The 16,524-nt window shown below is 41.3% G+C and overlaps 1 protein-coding gene across 1 annotated transcript in view; it reads right to left on the bottom strand.

Annotated features, from left to right (window-relative positions):
• The window catches only part of ylpm1 (YLP motif containing 1), a 34,725-nt gene extending 20,499 nt beyond the window's left edge, over positions 1 to 14,226 (bottom strand). Inside the window, exons 1-19 of the mRNA XM_079572552.1 lie at positions 13,422 to 14,226; positions 13,063 to 13,230; positions 9,316 to 9,354; positions 7,169 to 7,357; positions 6,587 to 6,942; positions 3,705 to 6,500; positions 3,502 to 3,631; positions 3,283 to 3,406; positions 3,110 to 3,199; positions 2,837 to 2,993; positions 2,727 to 2,750; positions 2,477 to 2,652; positions 1,810 to 1,949; positions 1,665 to 1,727; positions 1,463 to 1,582; positions 1,193 to 1,369; positions 1,039 to 1,122; positions 882 to 965; positions 730 to 804 (exon numbers count right to left, since the gene is read on the bottom strand). Coding sequence (XP_079428678.1) covers positions 730 to 804; positions 882 to 965; positions 1,039 to 1,122; positions 1,193 to 1,369; positions 1,463 to 1,582; positions 1,665 to 1,727; positions 1,810 to 1,949; positions 2,477 to 2,652; positions 2,727 to 2,750; positions 2,837 to 2,993; positions 3,110 to 3,199; positions 3,283 to 3,406; positions 3,502 to 3,631; positions 3,705 to 6,500; positions 6,587 to 6,942; positions 7,169 to 7,357; positions 9,316 to 9,354; positions 13,063 to 13,230; positions 13,422 to 13,973 — 5,544 coding nt within the window. The 5' untranslated portion in view covers positions 13,974 to 14,226. The remainder of the gene's footprint in view (positions 1 to 729; positions 805 to 881; positions 966 to 1,038; positions 1,123 to 1,192; positions 1,370 to 1,462; positions 1,583 to 1,664; positions 1,728 to 1,809; positions 1,950 to 2,476; positions 2,653 to 2,726; positions 2,751 to 2,836; positions 2,994 to 3,109; positions 3,200 to 3,282; positions 3,407 to 3,501; positions 3,632 to 3,704; positions 6,501 to 6,586; positions 6,943 to 7,168; positions 7,358 to 9,315; positions 9,355 to 13,062; positions 13,231 to 13,421) is intronic.
• Between the last annotated feature and the right edge of the window lie 2,298 nt (positions 14,227 to 16,524).

Genomic DNA, 16,524 nt, shown 5'->3' with positions numbered 1-16,524 from the left:
CCCGTTCAGTGCAGTGGCAGAGGTAGCTTCTATGCCGTGCCTCAGAACCCTCGCTGTCGTGAATCACGCACGCAGCTAATTACGTTTGCACACCATTGACAATAAACAGAAATCACCCTCACATGACACTTTTGACACACCAAAAGACGACTTCCACCCACACCCCAATTCATTTTACGTCAATGCGCCATGGCCCCACATCTCTTCAACTCGTCATACAATGCAATATATTGTGTGTATATAGTGCATGCTATGTTAAATGCTTTCTAATGCAGAAATACGATCATTTTCTTCTCGAAGCAAGTGCCCAACCAGAAACGTTTGTTGCTGATGACTATCATTTTATTTTTAGCTTGCAATCTCAAGGAATACATCTGCTTATCACAAAACAGGTAAATGGCTGGTTAAAAATAATGATTTCTGTTTTTTGCCATCTTTTTCCTTGCATGTGCGTTCTTTTTATCTAATCACTGCATAGCGCAGCATAGCACCTCCTTAATGGATGTAGCTCCTAGGCCATAATTGCCCTGCCAGCAAACATAGGGCACATTTCTAGGGTATCTTATTGCATTTTAGATTCACTATTACTAACTACCATCATCAGGTCCTTCCTCCCTTTTCTGCAACCCAAAGCTGCTGTCATTAATTTGTTTTGGCTAATGGGAATTCCATAAAATACTGTGAAAATAAATGTTTCTGCATGAAGTAAATTGGACAGATGCATCCTACCTGATCAACCTCATCATCCTCTTCCTTCTTCAGTTCCTTTACTTCATCATCAGGATTAAAGTCCTCCATCTCCACCTTCAAAATAATTTGTAATCATTCTTTAAAATGATCTGCAATGCACTAGGATGTACAAACATTTTCCAGGAACTTGCCTCTTCTATAGCAGCATCCTGAAGAATGGACCGAACATCTAAGCACACCATATGGCCTGGTGAGGGTTCCCAATTGTTGGCCATCTGTTCAATAGAAAGGGTGATGGTGGTCATGACACGTGCATATTTGAAAATACAGTGAAGTTCTCATTCAAACCTTTGTTATGTCCTTGTGTGTGCGTCCGTGAACATTTCTCTTTGCACAGGTTTGAACATCCGCGGTGATTTCAGCAAGATACACCTTTAAAACAAAGACCTATATAAGCACAGAAACAAGCGTCAAGAAAGTTAGGAAACAGAAGATGGCAAACCTCAAATCCTTTCGTCTTCGCTGCGCTCCAGAACTGGTCAAAGTGCTTCACTCTATCATTAACAGTGTCTAATATGATAAATGGGAAAAAGCCGTCATCTAGAGTTTTCTTAAATGTCTTAAGCATGCTGCTCCGGTAGGTTTCTTCCATCTCTGGCTCATATTCATATTCAAGAACCTAAACAAACAAAGACAATCAAACAGTAAAATATGGTTTGGGCAATAGTTCAACGCACATAAAATATCTGCTGAAATTATTGCCAGAACTTGCCTTTGTTTTGACCCTCCTTCCTGTGTCAGGGTCTTTTTCCACTTTTTCCACTTCTGTCATGAAATAATCATCTAAAACTAGAACCCTCGGTGGTGCACCTCCACAATGCACTTCTTTGTCCTAAATATATACAAAAAAAAACAATAATTACCTAAACCTAACAATTAGGCATACTTAATTGACATTTAACTTCTTTACATACCCGAATAAGCTTTGCAACGTGACTTTTTCCACTCCCAGGGAGACCTCTCATTATGATGACAATCTACAAAACGTGCATACGCTACCTTAGACATATTGCTCAGTTATACTCAGAATACATTCAATCACTGGAATCACAATATTACCCGGTCAGGTCGAGTTAATCTGCCAGGCATTTTAAGGATATCATCAATGTTCTTCATTTCTGGTTTCTTCTCAAGTCGAGATGAAGGTGGTAAAGCTGAAGCAGAGGGAGGAGCTCGATCTTCGTAGCTTCTTCGGTTCACTAGATATGGAAGTTGAAAGACAACTTAAGTCATTTAAATTCCTTTTTGCTATTTTCCGTTTATCCATTTATATGTGGCAAAATATTTACTAATATTTATTTTTTGGAATGTTTTTGAGTGTTTCTTCAACCACATAGATACAATGCGAGGTTTACAACCATTATGGCTCAGGAGCTCAAGGCAGTGTCAGTGTTCAAACCTGTCAATGTCCACAGTAATCAAGGACAAAACTAATATCTATCCAGGGTTTCTCAGAGACCTTCGCTATGAAATTGAATAAATAGGGCAGCACAGTGGAGCAGCGGTTAGCGCTTGTGCTTCACAGCTGTGTGGAGTTTGCATGTTCTCTCCGCGTCTGAGTATGTCTCCTCCGGGTATTCCGGTTTCCCCTACCACTAAAACATGTACAATAGGATACCCATTAAATTATAAATGCCAACAGAGCAGGTACCATCAACATTAACAACTGGAAACATATATAATGATACAACACACTCTTAAGGGTGAATTAACAAACTGGACATACTCGGAGGAGAGGGTGCCCGGCTGTAGCGCTCACGTTCCAGACTGGATTGCCTGTAAAGCTCTCTGTCGTAGTCAGATCTTCCATAATGTTCCCGATCACGACTGCTACTATGGTCTCGCTCTCGAACATCCCGGTCTCTCTCCCTCTCACGGTATCCCGAGCGTGGCACTGCAGATCTATAGAAAATTGATTTTAAACAAAACCATGATGACTTATCACATAAAGCAACAACACAATGTGATAAGAGTACCTTTCTTCAGTCAAAGACTGTGAGCTTAAATTAAAACAAGCAAATAGAAAATATGATAACAGTAAAGCAATGGCTTTACTTAAGTATTCAACTTAACAGAAGATAGCTACCTGTCATCTCTTGGTGGAAAGCGCTCCCTCTCGTATCGTTCTCTTTCTGGTAACTTTTCTCTATACTCTCTCTCTCTGCTGTATTCACGACGTTCCAAATAAGGGTCTCGTCTGTCATAGTAGTCTCTGCTGTACGGATCTCTTGGACCAAGTGGCTCTAGAATGCAAAATCATGAAGAAAAAATAAACTACTATTCTAAATGCAGTAGCTATACACAAATGATTTAGCATTAAATTGATTCTTATTATTTTATTATTTTTTCTCAACAGTACCTTTCTCATAACCCCTTTCAGATGGTAGAGGATCTGGTCGAAGAATAATTCTTTCACCATAAGATATTTTCTCAACTGTAGCTCCTGGCTCTAAAAAAACAAAAACAAAACATATTTTTATAAAATTAGATGGGCATTGATTTCTGTTAGACTTCAAATGTTATTGGCCCTACCATGTCCATGTGCATAATCCACTGTCTTTGGAAGAACTGGGGCTTGAAGAGATAACTGGTAATCAGTGACATGTTTACTATCTGCAGACAAGGGCTCTTTTGTTGCTGATTGTGAAGCAATACCCTGAAGAGGAATAAAACAAAATTAACTAACCTTTGAATAATTAAATATGGGTTAGTAAGATCGTTATGACAATTTCACAACAAACAAAAAAGGACCTTTAAAACACTTTTGATGTCCGCTGGAATCTCCAAACCAAGCAGACCAACCGGAAGCTCGGGTAAAATCTCACGAGCAACTGGAGCAGGCTCTGGTTCCATGCTTGAGGGCTTAGTTTCTTGCAATTCTCTAAAAATGGACATATCACAGTTATGCAAGTGATTTCCAAAGCATAACTAAAATGGAACCATGTGCACGTTACCTAATAAATTTGAGTTCTTGAGCAGCTTTCAAAATGATCTCATGCTGCCTCTGTGAAAGGGCTAGCACACCCGCAGCGCTAGCCCCTTGTGCTGCAGATTCAGCTGACGTTTCTGGCAAGTTGGACACAGGCTCAACAGCAGGTGCTGGTCTCTCTAAAGACCCCTCTCTGTCAATCTGATAAGAAGGTCTAGATTCATAGTCAGGATAATGTCTTTCTGGAAGAGGGGAGAGTCTAGCACGCGAAACAGAGTAAGAGGGATCTTCCTGACGATAATGTGGTTCATCTCTATATTCTCTCACTCTAAGTTCTCCTCTTGGCCTGTCTCTGTCTTCTCTGTCAGGATATGGATAACCCCTATCCCGTTCATCTGCCCAGGGGTCATCTCTGTATGACTCTGTATGAGGTGGTGGCACACGAGGGGGATATCTCCGCTCAGGTGGAGGAGCTTCTCTATGCCTATGTGATTCATAGTCATCTCGAGGATAATCTGGTCCCCTGCGGTACTCTCTTTCTCCGTGTCCATAATCTGCAACAAAACCCTCTTTCAAACCTTGTTCATATTCCATAACTGGACCTGGAGGCCTTTTTTCTCTTATCATTCCATGATCTATAGGCTGCCTCTTTGCTTCATCTCTCTCCATAATCTCATGCGGAGGTGGAGGAGGGCCACGACCATATGCAGGATCTCTCTCTTCATCGTACCACTCTTCTCCATGCTCAATCATTTCACGCGGAGGTAGTGGAGCCCCCCTTCCTCTTCCTGCTTCAGGGAGCATTGGATGTCCATGAGGGTCATGGTATATTGGGTCTAATTCAGGGTCCATGTTGTAATGGTCAGGACCCATAGGTCTATGAGCTGGAAAAGGTGGTCGGCCTCGAGTAAAAGGTGGACGACCCCGGGGTGGACGACCCCGACCAGGTGGAAAAGGTGGTCTCATACCACGCATACCCCTTGCAGGTGGACCCCACTCCTCCCAGTATTGTTCTTCTTCAGGTGGGTACTCTGGTGGGTACTCAGGTGGCAACTCTGGATCCTCCCAGTGACCCTCTATTGATTGGGGAGGCCTAATTGGGTGGCCCCCTCTACCCATCGGTGGGCCCCCTCTACCCATCGGTGGGCCACCTCTACCCAAAGGTGGACCCCCTCGACCCCGTGGTGGGCCTGCCCGAGCCATTGCCAAACCTCCCCTGGGCATTGGTGGGTACCCTCTGCCCATGGGCGGACCACCTCTAGCCACTAGAGGACCGCCCCTACCCATAGGCGGACCGCCCCTCATGACTGGAGGATGCCCTCTGCCCATTGGAAAAAGTCCCCTCCCTCTCGGAGGACCTCCCCTTCCAAATGGCATTGGAGGTCTACCTCTCATCATTGGGTGCCCTCCTCTTCCCATAAAGTGACTTTCTGGGTCTTCATAGTATTCTTCCTCTGGTGGATAAAAATGCTCATCTGGCATCCACAAGTCTTCGTTGGTTGACTCTAAACCCTCATCAAACTCAGCATATGAAGGATCTTGCCAGCTATGCTCCTCTTGCTCCTCAGGTAAAGCTAATTCTGCTTCTGATTGCCCATAATCATAAGACGGTTCACCCATGTCACTCCCAAATGATGCATTGTTTGGTCCACTCATTTCCCCGTGCTCTTTTTGGCCACGCCCTAGTCCACGTCCTCGTCCAGGCACCGGTGGCTGTCCACGACCTCTACCACCTAAAGGCACTGAAGGGCCAGGCTTTACAGCGCCTTGCTTAGAGGATTGGGAATCTTGTGGAGTAACAGTTGGTTGATTTTTTTGAGGGACTGGATTCTTTGTTACCGACTCATCTTTTTTGAGAGGACTTTGTGCTACAGGTTTACATATCACATCAGACTTTTCAGATACAGAGGGTTTGCCATCAGCAGGTTTGGATTTTTTATCATCACTTTGCTGTGTCTGCGGAATAGGATCGTTTTGTACAAAAAATCCCCCATTTCCAACCATATTGTCATCTGTCATGTCATTTTCAGACGAACTACCCTTCTTTTCTTCAGTCTTTGGATCCTTGTCGGGCTGTTTAGCAACTGGACCAGTCTTAGGAGGACCCTGTGGTTTTTGCTGTTGTGGAACAGGCGCACGGGTTGGAGGGCCAGGAGGTCTTGGGAGTTGTTGTCTTGGTTGTGGGCCACTTTGAGGTTGAAGACCTCTTGATGGCTGATCAAGTCTTGAAGGATCATCGAAACGCTGAGGGCCATCGAAACGCTGCCGTGGCTGGTCCAACCTTGGTGGACCATCAAAGTGTTGGCCTGAGCCATCAAATCGCTGAGGGCAATCAAATCGCTGAGAGACATCAAAACGTTGTCGTGGAGCGTCAAATCTTTGGGGACCATCAAATCGTTGCCGAGGAGCATCAAACCTTTGGGGACCATCAAAGCGTTGTCGTGGAGCGTCAAACCTTTGGGGACCATCAAAGCGTTGCCGTGGAGCATCAAATCTTTGGGGACCATCAAAGCGTTGCCGTGGAGCGTCAAACCTTTGGGGACCATCAAAGCGTTGCCGTGGAGTGTCAAATGGTTGACGTGGAGCATCAAATCGCTGAGGGGTATCAAATTGTTGCCGTGGAGCATCAAATCGCTGAGGGGTATCAAATTGTTGCCGTGGAGCATCAAACCGTTGTTTCGGGCCATCAAATCTTGAAAGACCATCAAAATGTTGCCGTGGATCACCAATTCTTGAGGGACCATCAAATCGAGAGGGACCATCAAAACTCCGCTCTGGTTGGTCGTAGGTTTCTTCAAGTTCCTGTCGTGTCTGGTCATATCTGGAAAACAATTAATATCATAGGCCTTCTTAAATGCAATGAGTTAGAATTTCTTTTTTTTTTTTTAACTAGTAGTTATGACTTACCGTGGACCTCCACCACCTGTGAAAGGGTAATCCGTACTTCCTTTGTTTGCAGACTGATTCAACGGCTCATGCTCAGGTTTATACTGTCCCATGGTTCCACCACTGTATTGAGTTGGTGGATAGGGAACCATAGCAGTAAGAGTGGCCATGCGTTCCTGAATATGAGCATTTGTGGCATTCATCTGCTGCTGCCACTGCTTCCATTGGTTCTCATAGTCCTGTAGCTGGTCTTTGTGTGGGTAGCTTTGGAACTGCTCATACCATAAAACAAACGTTCGATCCCAGTCTTGATATAGTGGCACAAACTGCTGCTTCTGTGTTTCATAATGTCGTAACTGCATTTCAGCAGACATAGTCTAATAAAAAAATACAGACAAACCATTATTTTTTAGAGGGAAACAGTTTCATGAAAAAAAGACCATGTTTTTTAAAACTACATAACTGATCAGATTTAGTCAGAAAGTAGCTATTAAAGATTCTGCAACAAAAACATCTTTGTCAGAAGACATCTTCACTGGCAATGCTTTCTAATGTTTTATGTGTATTCCATAACATTTTGCAAGAAGAAAAACAAATGAGCACCTGCAGGTTTGGAGGTTGTTGAATAAGCTGCTGATATTGCTCAAGGATCTTCTGAAGCTTTTCATGTTGCTGCATGAGAGCCTGGTATTGTAACCCAGCTTTCTGCTGCTGCACCTGCTGCCACTGAGCCGCAGCAGCCTGGAGTTGTTGGAGGCGTGCAGTCTCCTCTGGATTCTGAGGAGTTTCAGGCTTTAAACGGAAACAAGGAAGAGAACTCAGCATCCTCTATGTGTACTGAAAATGTGTATATTTCATAAAGATGGTGTGACAGGTTATGAAAAATAGTGTGATCTGCAACAGTAATATAGAAAAAATGAATACAGTTGGTTGAGTTTATGTATTCTATCTTTTTGACCCTTCAGTCAACCAGTCAAAAATAATTGAAGGAAGGTGCTTTACAACAAATGCAATGTGAACGACTAAAATGTGCTAAGAGAAGCGTACACTCTCAGGGAAGTTAGGACATACTGTACAGAGGGGGAGTTTGCTGACTGATACAGAGCAGTTGTGAAACATAAAGAGAGAAAGATGATGTTAAGGCTCTCATTTGTCCAGGAAGTTTTCATCGGCGTGAAGCTTAAATCGTCAACACTGTATTCTGTGAATTTAAGCAAAACGTCCTCAACTCACACAAACGCCAGTCCAGTCCACAATTTAGGCTTCACAGTGATTATTCATGTTGTATAAGAATGTAGTATTTTATTCATAATTGTGCATCCCACCCATAAGTTCACTTTTGAACAGGTTCAACAAAAATATTCACATTTCAATTTGAGCTCATCACCAACTAAAGGGACTATATGGAGTTTAAAAATGTTAAATTAAATATTTTCCTCCTCCTACATGTTCCCGCAATGTCCTAATGTTTAGAATGAGCCCAGACCCATTCACCACAACTGCCTCAAAAATCCTGCACCGTTGCTCAAAAGTTGTTAATTCGGGTCCGAATTAATTCGGGTCCATGCACGAGCTTAATATAGAAGCTGCAGTTACGCATACGACCTGAGGTGGTGAGTATGGGTATAAAATGACCAACTTGCATCTATCCCCTTTTAGTTATACTTTCCAAATTTGTTCATAAGAAATTTGTGTTTGTTTTTGTTGTTATTTTTATTAAAACATTTAAATAACAAAACTGACTCCTCTCGTTCAATAAGTAGATCAACATCAACCTTCATGGACCATAGTGCAAACATTTAAATAGGGTAAGATTCAAGAACAGAATAAAATATGGAGGGTTTTGCTGCTTAAAGGGACTATACAGAGTTTAAAAATGTTAAAACTAAGTATTTTCCTCCCCCTACATGTTCCAGCCATGTCCTAATGTGTAGAATGAACTCAGACACCACATTCACCACAACTGCCTCTAAAATCCTGCACGGTCACTCAAAATGTTGTTACTTCGGGTCTGAAGTGCATGAGCGTAATATAGAGTCTGCAGTTACGTGTAAGACCTGAAGTGGCAGTAGTGAGCATAAAATGACCAACTTGCATCGAATCTCTTTAAAATGTGCTTTGCTTTTGCAATTACTGAAACGCTTCTTGCTATTTTTCTAGATATATTGTAGATATTTAATATGACATTTCTAAGTAATTATATCATCAATAACTGAGTACGAGTTTATTTTAGGTCATATTTTGTTTTACAGATGTTGATATAGAACAATTTTGGGCCTATAACGGGACCTTGAGGTAAAACACACAAACTTCTGAAAACTCCTTTGATAATTGCCTGTTTTAACACGTTTCCTTTTATTTAATATAATTGTTCAGCCACTCTAATGATTCACCTCTAATGCTACTCTATCTTTAAACAGTGATTTTAAAAAGTGATTTATTGTTTCAAATTACAATACTCAGGTCATGAAATCACTTTATTCCATATTTCTTGTTATCTATTGTGCTAGTTATTCCTTCAGTTATATCAAAGAGTGCATGTGATGTTGAGTAATTATTCCTAAAGTCATACTGATTATCAGAGAGTAATTTATTTATTTTCAATGGAGTAAAGTCTAAAATTGCTCAAGGTTTTAGCCAAATGTTCATTTTAATTTCTTGGACCAAATAATTTCTTTATTCATACTGAAAATAAAACGTCAGCACAACATGTGGCATGAAGATGGGATAGTGTTTGTAATGGCACTTACTGTGTCTGTAAGTGTAGGTGGTTTATCGACATTTTCACTCTGAAAATTCAGGCAAATTATAAATATGTTTAGACAGCCTACATATGAAAAAGAGGACATAGACAATGACTCTACCCAACAACCTGTACTTCCTATTATACCACTTTATGGCATAATAATAAAAATGGGTCATTTTAATACCAGATATGCTGGGGTAAATACCAACATGAAAAGTGATAACTATATTCAAAAGGAGAAGATATTTTTTAATTTTCTGTCAAAACCAAAGGTGGTAACTTAAAGGTAAGATTATGCAGCATTATTGGCAAAGCCAGGAAAGCTGTCAAGCTGCTTAACAAGGTCTGGTGCGCAAAAAAAATACAAATGGCCACAAAAAATATTGATTTTCGACTTGAATGTCAAATGGCTCTCTATGGCTCAGACGTGGAAAACCAGTTATGCGTAATAAAAAAGTTGCCTCTTTCATGAACGGATGCCTCAGATGAATTGTTATAATCAGGTGGCCAACAAAAGTTGCCAACATAGCAGAAAATGGTGGGTTTCCAAATCCATACCGTTGAGAACCACTGATATAGGTCAGCAGTGATCACTGTTGTTTACAACACAAGTTTCACCAGATGTTTTAGTGAATGGCAAACGGCAAACAGCTGATGCATCCAGACATGTAGCATTGCAAGAGAAACATTGCTCAGTTCATATGTTTTCCCCATCATAGAATTATATCTATTACTGCAGACTTTTATATTATATTTACAACATGTATTATTGCAGATGCTCATGTTGTGGGCTGCAGCAACTTGTTTGGGGAAACATTTTACTCACACTCTTCAAAAACAGTGGCATATGCAACAATTTTGTCACAAAGTGGGGGTGGGGGTCGGGACCCACACGAGAACATATTGAGACAATAAAAACAAAAGATCGTATTCAAGGCATTTTTTTAAGACCAAATAACAAAACAAAGTATTCAAATACGCCTGGTAAAAAATAAGAATGTTGCTGAGTGTCCGGTGATGGCAGGAGGGAAAGTGGGGCGATACCAGCGTCAAGTCAAGTCTGCTAAGAGACATGAACTCGCACAGGGAGCGGACAAGAGGAGCGAACAGGGGGTATTATGCTTTCTGCAGGTATTCCGTAAAAATCTCAAACATATCTTTAAAACTGTCTTGCACTGTGTTGCTTAGAAAATGCCATAGTGATCTGAAACTGCCAAAAATTCCAGTAGTTTTATATCCAGATTGTCTGCTGTCTCAACAAAAAGTAGAGAAACTAAAATACAAAAGGGGGGGAAAAAAAGTCTTCAGATGGCGACTGTTTTCACTTTGCGATGAGAGGATTAAGCTTAGCAAGAAATCAAGAGGTGAGGAACACATTTTCCGGATGCCTAGGACCTCAGGAGGAACCTTTTAAGAGTAATATTAGGAATGTTGTTCATGGTTAATTAAGTTTTACCTATTACATAACCTGCTGTGAGGTTTAGTCAGTTCTTCTGTGTATACTTTTTTATTTACACAGGAGTGCCTCATTCTTGCAAGCATACTCTTCTACCTTACATTATTTTAAAGCAGTACTAAGTAACTCTTCCCCTAGAGGCCATAAGCGCAACTGCAGGTGTCGTAGCAAGTTACGATTTTTTAACTTATTAATTGTCTTGGAGAGTAAATACAACGCTGACAGGAAAGGCGAGGGGAGAGGGGGTTACTGTGCATCAAACTACACAATGGAAATAATTTTTTTCACTCAAACTTGGCCGTAAATACTGTTTAAAGTGACGTTAGCCCGCAGTTAGCTTTGCCCGTTAGCATGTTAGCTTCTTCTTCGTGATTCCATTAGTGTGTATTGCTTTCTCCGGACCGGTGGCAGTCAAGTTGCAAACATGGTTTTCTGTCCAGAGACACCAGGGGGAGATGAAAGACCCTCCATTCATCCCATAAACACTTGTATAATCCCCACAGGGACTACGGAAAGGATTTATTAAGGTAAACACGTTACTTAGTACTGCTTTAAGCTTTTTTTCCACAAGATTTCTGAAGTTCTGCTCCACCTGCTTCTTCTTCTCCTCCACACTCCTCTCACATACGACCCCGCACTCGTCCACACAGTTTTTCTCTTCACTGTCATAAGTGGTACTAGGCAACTCGTTTTTAACGGACAGCAAAACTAAATGGATCCATCTGTGGAGTATTTACTAAGAAAGTAAAATGAAACCTGGAGGAAAATGAATTTCAAATGAATTTCAAGTGTATGTAAATGGATAAGTTACATGTCCAGCGAAGTGAACAGGCTGCAGGAGATGTAAGAGAAACAAAATGTCCACACTTTACAAACAGAGCTTAAAGATCATAGTGGCCCCATCAGGCCATATCCAGCTCTGCAGTGCACATGCGACTGAGATCAGGGGAAAGTCTTAAGTTGTCTCAAATGAGTCCCCCATGTGTGTAACTTACGAGCTACCGTATGTAACTAACGAGCTAACGTGTGTAACAAGCTACACTAACATACAAGTGGTAGTCATGGCGATATAAATGATCAAGCTACCAGTATATGTTTCCGATGCCACACACATTTGACCAGCTGGACTCAGTCTTTGGACAAACCTCTGATCGCACTGGGCTCAGCACAGCCGTGTGGATAAAAGCAGGCCAGCGCTGCTTAAATACATCGTTCAGGTGAGTTACATTATTACCCTTATTCCTAAAGTTCACATGGGCGCCACCATGAATTGTGCCCGTTCCTTCTCTCGTATTAGTTTACATAGGACTGCAGAATTCAAGAGAAAATTAGTTACTATATGGACACAAAGGCGTTTTCAGGCTGCCCACAGAAACAGTGCAGTGTCGACTTGTTGATGCAAATGAACATTGGACATTTGACGCATCTACTGCATGTCATATTTTACATGTCATATTTTACAGGCAAATAGCAAAGGGTATAAAGATTCAGTATGGAAATTTCATCGTTAACCAATTCTTGACGACTAACGGATAAAGAAAAATTAGAAGCCATGCATCCCTAAATATTACTTTTATATAATTCCCATATGATTATAGGCAGTTACATTCCTAAATATCCCCCAAAAAAATATGTTCACACAGACAAAGTGTGTTAACTTTCACTTTAAAAAGTCTTTACAGTCTTTAGAGTCCTTAGGATAAAACTCTGCATATTATTAGAGTTAATAGTTCTCATTTAACATCATCATGTGCAGATTTGATTCCATATCTACATGTGCTTCATTTAAATAAAAATAATGAACGCATATCACAGTGTACGGTGGTTAGATGAACATTGGACAGAGTGACCAGAGTGGAATAGAAATGGTACCAACTTTTTACACTTTTATGTACACTAAACATAATTTTATAATGACAACATTAGGGCTGCGACTAACAATAACAATGTTAATTGACTGGATCTATGGATTATCTTTACACGAATCGAATTTTGAAAGCTGAAAAAACTATGGCGCACAGACCAAGAGTCAACAGAGGGAACTGGACCCACTCCTTCACTGCAAAGGCTCAGTTCGAGCGGAGGTGTTGTACATACAGGTGAATATTGTTCATTTGTAAGTAATTGTAACATTCTTAAGAATGCTTTCACTAAAACTGCAGAACAAATTATCTTCTTCATCTAATTATTACTCTGTTGACAAAATGGCACATGTCCTGTGATCTGCGGAGTGGTTGCAGTCTAGACAATACAACTACTTGATATTTGCTGCACAGTTACATAGATGTCGCTTACCTCTGAAGGTGGTGGTGGAGGTGGAGCTGGGGGTTCCTCTTTCGGTGGAGGAGGGGGAGGTGCGTGTTTAGGGGGCTCAGATGATGGAGGAGGCGGCTGTTTGCCTTTTTCTTGCTTCATCTTTTGAAGATTATGCAGGTGTTGTTTATACCACTGTTGTTGCTGGTTCTGTGGGTTATGTCAAAATGTGATTAGGACATAAGTATATTATACCGAGAAATACCCTGACATTTAAAATCTTTTATACAGAATCTAATGCTAATCCTTTACTTATTACTTATATATTCATGTTGCACAATAAGTGAGGCTCAAACACCAATAGGAACTGAAGTGAAGGAAGGATGAGTCCACGGCATTACCTGTAAAGACATGGGTTTGTCACCTCCCGGTGCTGGAGGCACAGGCATGTCATCTTTTGGCTTAGGTGCGTTGTTTTCTGGAGGTTTTGGTGTTTTCACTGAGGGGGGTTCTGGAGGTGGAGGGGCCGGTTGGGATTCTGAGGGGTGCGGTTGTGGAGGTGGTGGAGGCTGGGAGTCTTGTGGCTGGGCCGGAGTCCCTCGTATCGTATTGGGTGAGTTACCCTGAGTGTAATAGGACGAAGGCCCTACACCACTTTCAGGTGACTGCCATGTAACGTTAGAGCCCGAGTATCCGGCAGAGGGTCCACTGTTGTACCCACCACTGGGAGGAGGAGGAGGTGGTCCATGGTGTAGCACCGACTGGAGCTGTTTCTGGTGGAGCATCTGCAGCTGCTGCATCTGCTGGCGGTGCTGCTCCTGAAGGCTGGAGAAGATGGATCCACCACTTGAGCCTCCAAACCCCGCGACCCCTCCGGTATTATTATTATTGCCACCGGCTCCATAGTTCTGAGACTGTTGAGATCCGCCGTAATTCCCCCACGAAGGATACATTGTGTTTGGAGGCAATAATAATGCGAATACTGGGCCTTTGTGTTGGTTCACGGCCCCAGCTCGTGAGGCTAACACACAGCTAACTTTGACCTACCTTGTATGAAATAGCTAACTACATTTTTATTCTCAGGTGAGATATACCGCCAATCACAAATACAACACTTCGTTTCAGATAAATGGTGTGTCTGTGAATAAGCAGTACATGTATCTGCTTGTAAAATGGAAAAAGTGGAGCTGGATGCTCTGCTATCCTGATGCTAACAGACTGCGGTAACTCACGCCTCTCGCGACGGAAACACGTCACAAGTCGGTAAACGAATTTCCTACAAAATTATACATTGTTCTTAGTGTTTTATTAAAGTTTTGGTCATTAATTTTAAATGGTGTTTCGATCTCAGTTTATTCAAATACCCCTTTTGGCGTCCAAATCAGATGAAGAGTGAAATATATAATACGTTCATTTAAACTGTGTTAACCGCACTCGCCACTAGAGGGAGACATGGATGCACAATAACACAAGGAAAGACCCGGACGCCTGATGCAACTTTATAACAGAAGTTGGCCAGAGGATTCCGAATAACCTAAACAGGTCATAGCTTTGGCACCAAAAATGAGTTTGTGTACAATGCAGAATTTTGTTTTATTCGCCCATAAGGAGGCTTGATAGGCATTTTTATTTTTATTTTAAACATTTGTTCATTTTAACTTATCAATATTGTCATAATATAGCTTTTAAAGAGTCATTTATTAAACAGTAAGTAGATAGAGACCTTGTCCCAGACCCCAGCAACTCTCTCGACAGCCCTGGGACTGTAGGTTTTGGAGTTCCTTTCAGAAGCTAAATTGAACCTGAAAAACTATAGACCAAAATTGGAGGTAGGCTATTGACTTTAGATTGCCCTTGAGGTCTGGTGCACATAAGAGTATTTTTTTTTTCTTAAGATCACTAGTAAATCTGTATTAATTTTGACCAGAACCACTTAAAAAGAATCGTTAAAGCGGATTAATCAAGCCCGTCCTGTTTAATGTCTCCCGTTAATTAGTTTGTCAGCAGTGTTTTAATATCGCCTAATGACTTCATATTTCATTGATGACATTAAAGGGGTGTTAAAAGAGGGGAAATGGCCCATTCAGGATTCAGTTCTTTCGCTTAAGACGCCCTCGAATGAATAAGACAAGGTCACAGAGGCCTAGCCTTTAGGGAGAGATACATTAACGGGGGAGGGGGTGGGAGAAATCCCATAGAGGAAGTGCATTCCCCTCTAAACAGCATGACGGGCACAATGTGATACAGTTATGTCTTAGAACAATATAATGCATTGGGTATTCATCAGCAGACTGTTTGGGTTAGCCCCGCAGAGCATAATATAATTGAGAAGTGCTGCCTGTTTCTTCGATAAACATTTGCATCACTCAAAACAAAGACAATTATTGCCTATTAAATAATCGACTAAGTGGAAATGTAATTCAAACACCTTTAGGTATTCATCAGCACTTTCTAAAGCTGTCAAAGCAAGAACAAAGAAATCAGAAATCGTAAAGTTGTAGCTCCCAGTATTGAGGACACTGCATTTTCTCTGTGATGAAAATCCTATGTTAAACAAAATGCTCAATGGAAGCTAATGGATCCCGAACAAGTCCATGCGCTGCTTCCAAAATGCTTTGTTTGACAGATCAATTTTCCCATAACCCGGTGAGGAGAAAAGTGATGCGGATTGATCGGCCCCTGACTTTGTTTCCAGAATATTGCTTGATGGCTGGATAGATTAATTGGTATGACATTTGAAAGCCTTCTCCTGACTGTCAGCATCCAAGCCTCGGTACACCAATCGAAGTGTGGTCTAATTGTCTGCTCTATAATACCTCACTTCACAAATTAGAGACAGGCCTCCATAAACCATTCCCAATGTAAGCCCTAAACAAAATCACATTGCACAATCACACCTGAGTTTGAATAGGCCGATGCTGGCTGATAAGACAGAGAGCATTAAAGGGCATCACCCAAACCGCTACGCCAGCACATTTCCTCTCAGCAAGGTGTAGGTCTGAAAATACAAATCAGATCACAAGCTCAGAGAAAACAAGCTTCAGACCATTAGTCTACAGACTGGAGCCCCTCATGCATTTAAGTTTAGTTTATGACTATTAGAGTGAAGGGGACACTCACAAGAGACTGAATATTTGATAACCATTTTCACAATTGTTCTTCATTTAGTGTCATGTTTGTTTGTTATGTCTAAAAAAAAAAGTACTGTACTGAACAAGTTAAATATTTGTATATAAATGTTACGGATACATGCAATAGAATGTGCTTATTTCTGGCTATTATTTTAGTTAAGATCTGTGCAAACATTATAAAACATTAAAACATTTTTCTTCTTGGTTCAAGTACTCTAGGTCCATTGTTTTTATTGAGTGACGCTCTGATATGGGCTCTGATCACTATAAATGTATCATTCACAATGACTAATTGCCTGACTTGGCTTCAATTTTGGGGGCTGGGTTTCTCTCAGAGCAAGCTGCTTAGCTGCCCACCTCCCTATCACACCAA

This window comes from Gobius niger (assembly GCF_951799975.1).
Source record: "Gobius niger genome assembly, chromosome: 15".
Taxonomy (NCBI): Eukaryota; Metazoa; Chordata; class Actinopteri; order Gobiiformes; family Gobiidae; genus Gobius; species Gobius niger.
This window is presented reverse-complemented; position numbering and strand designations above follow the sequence as displayed.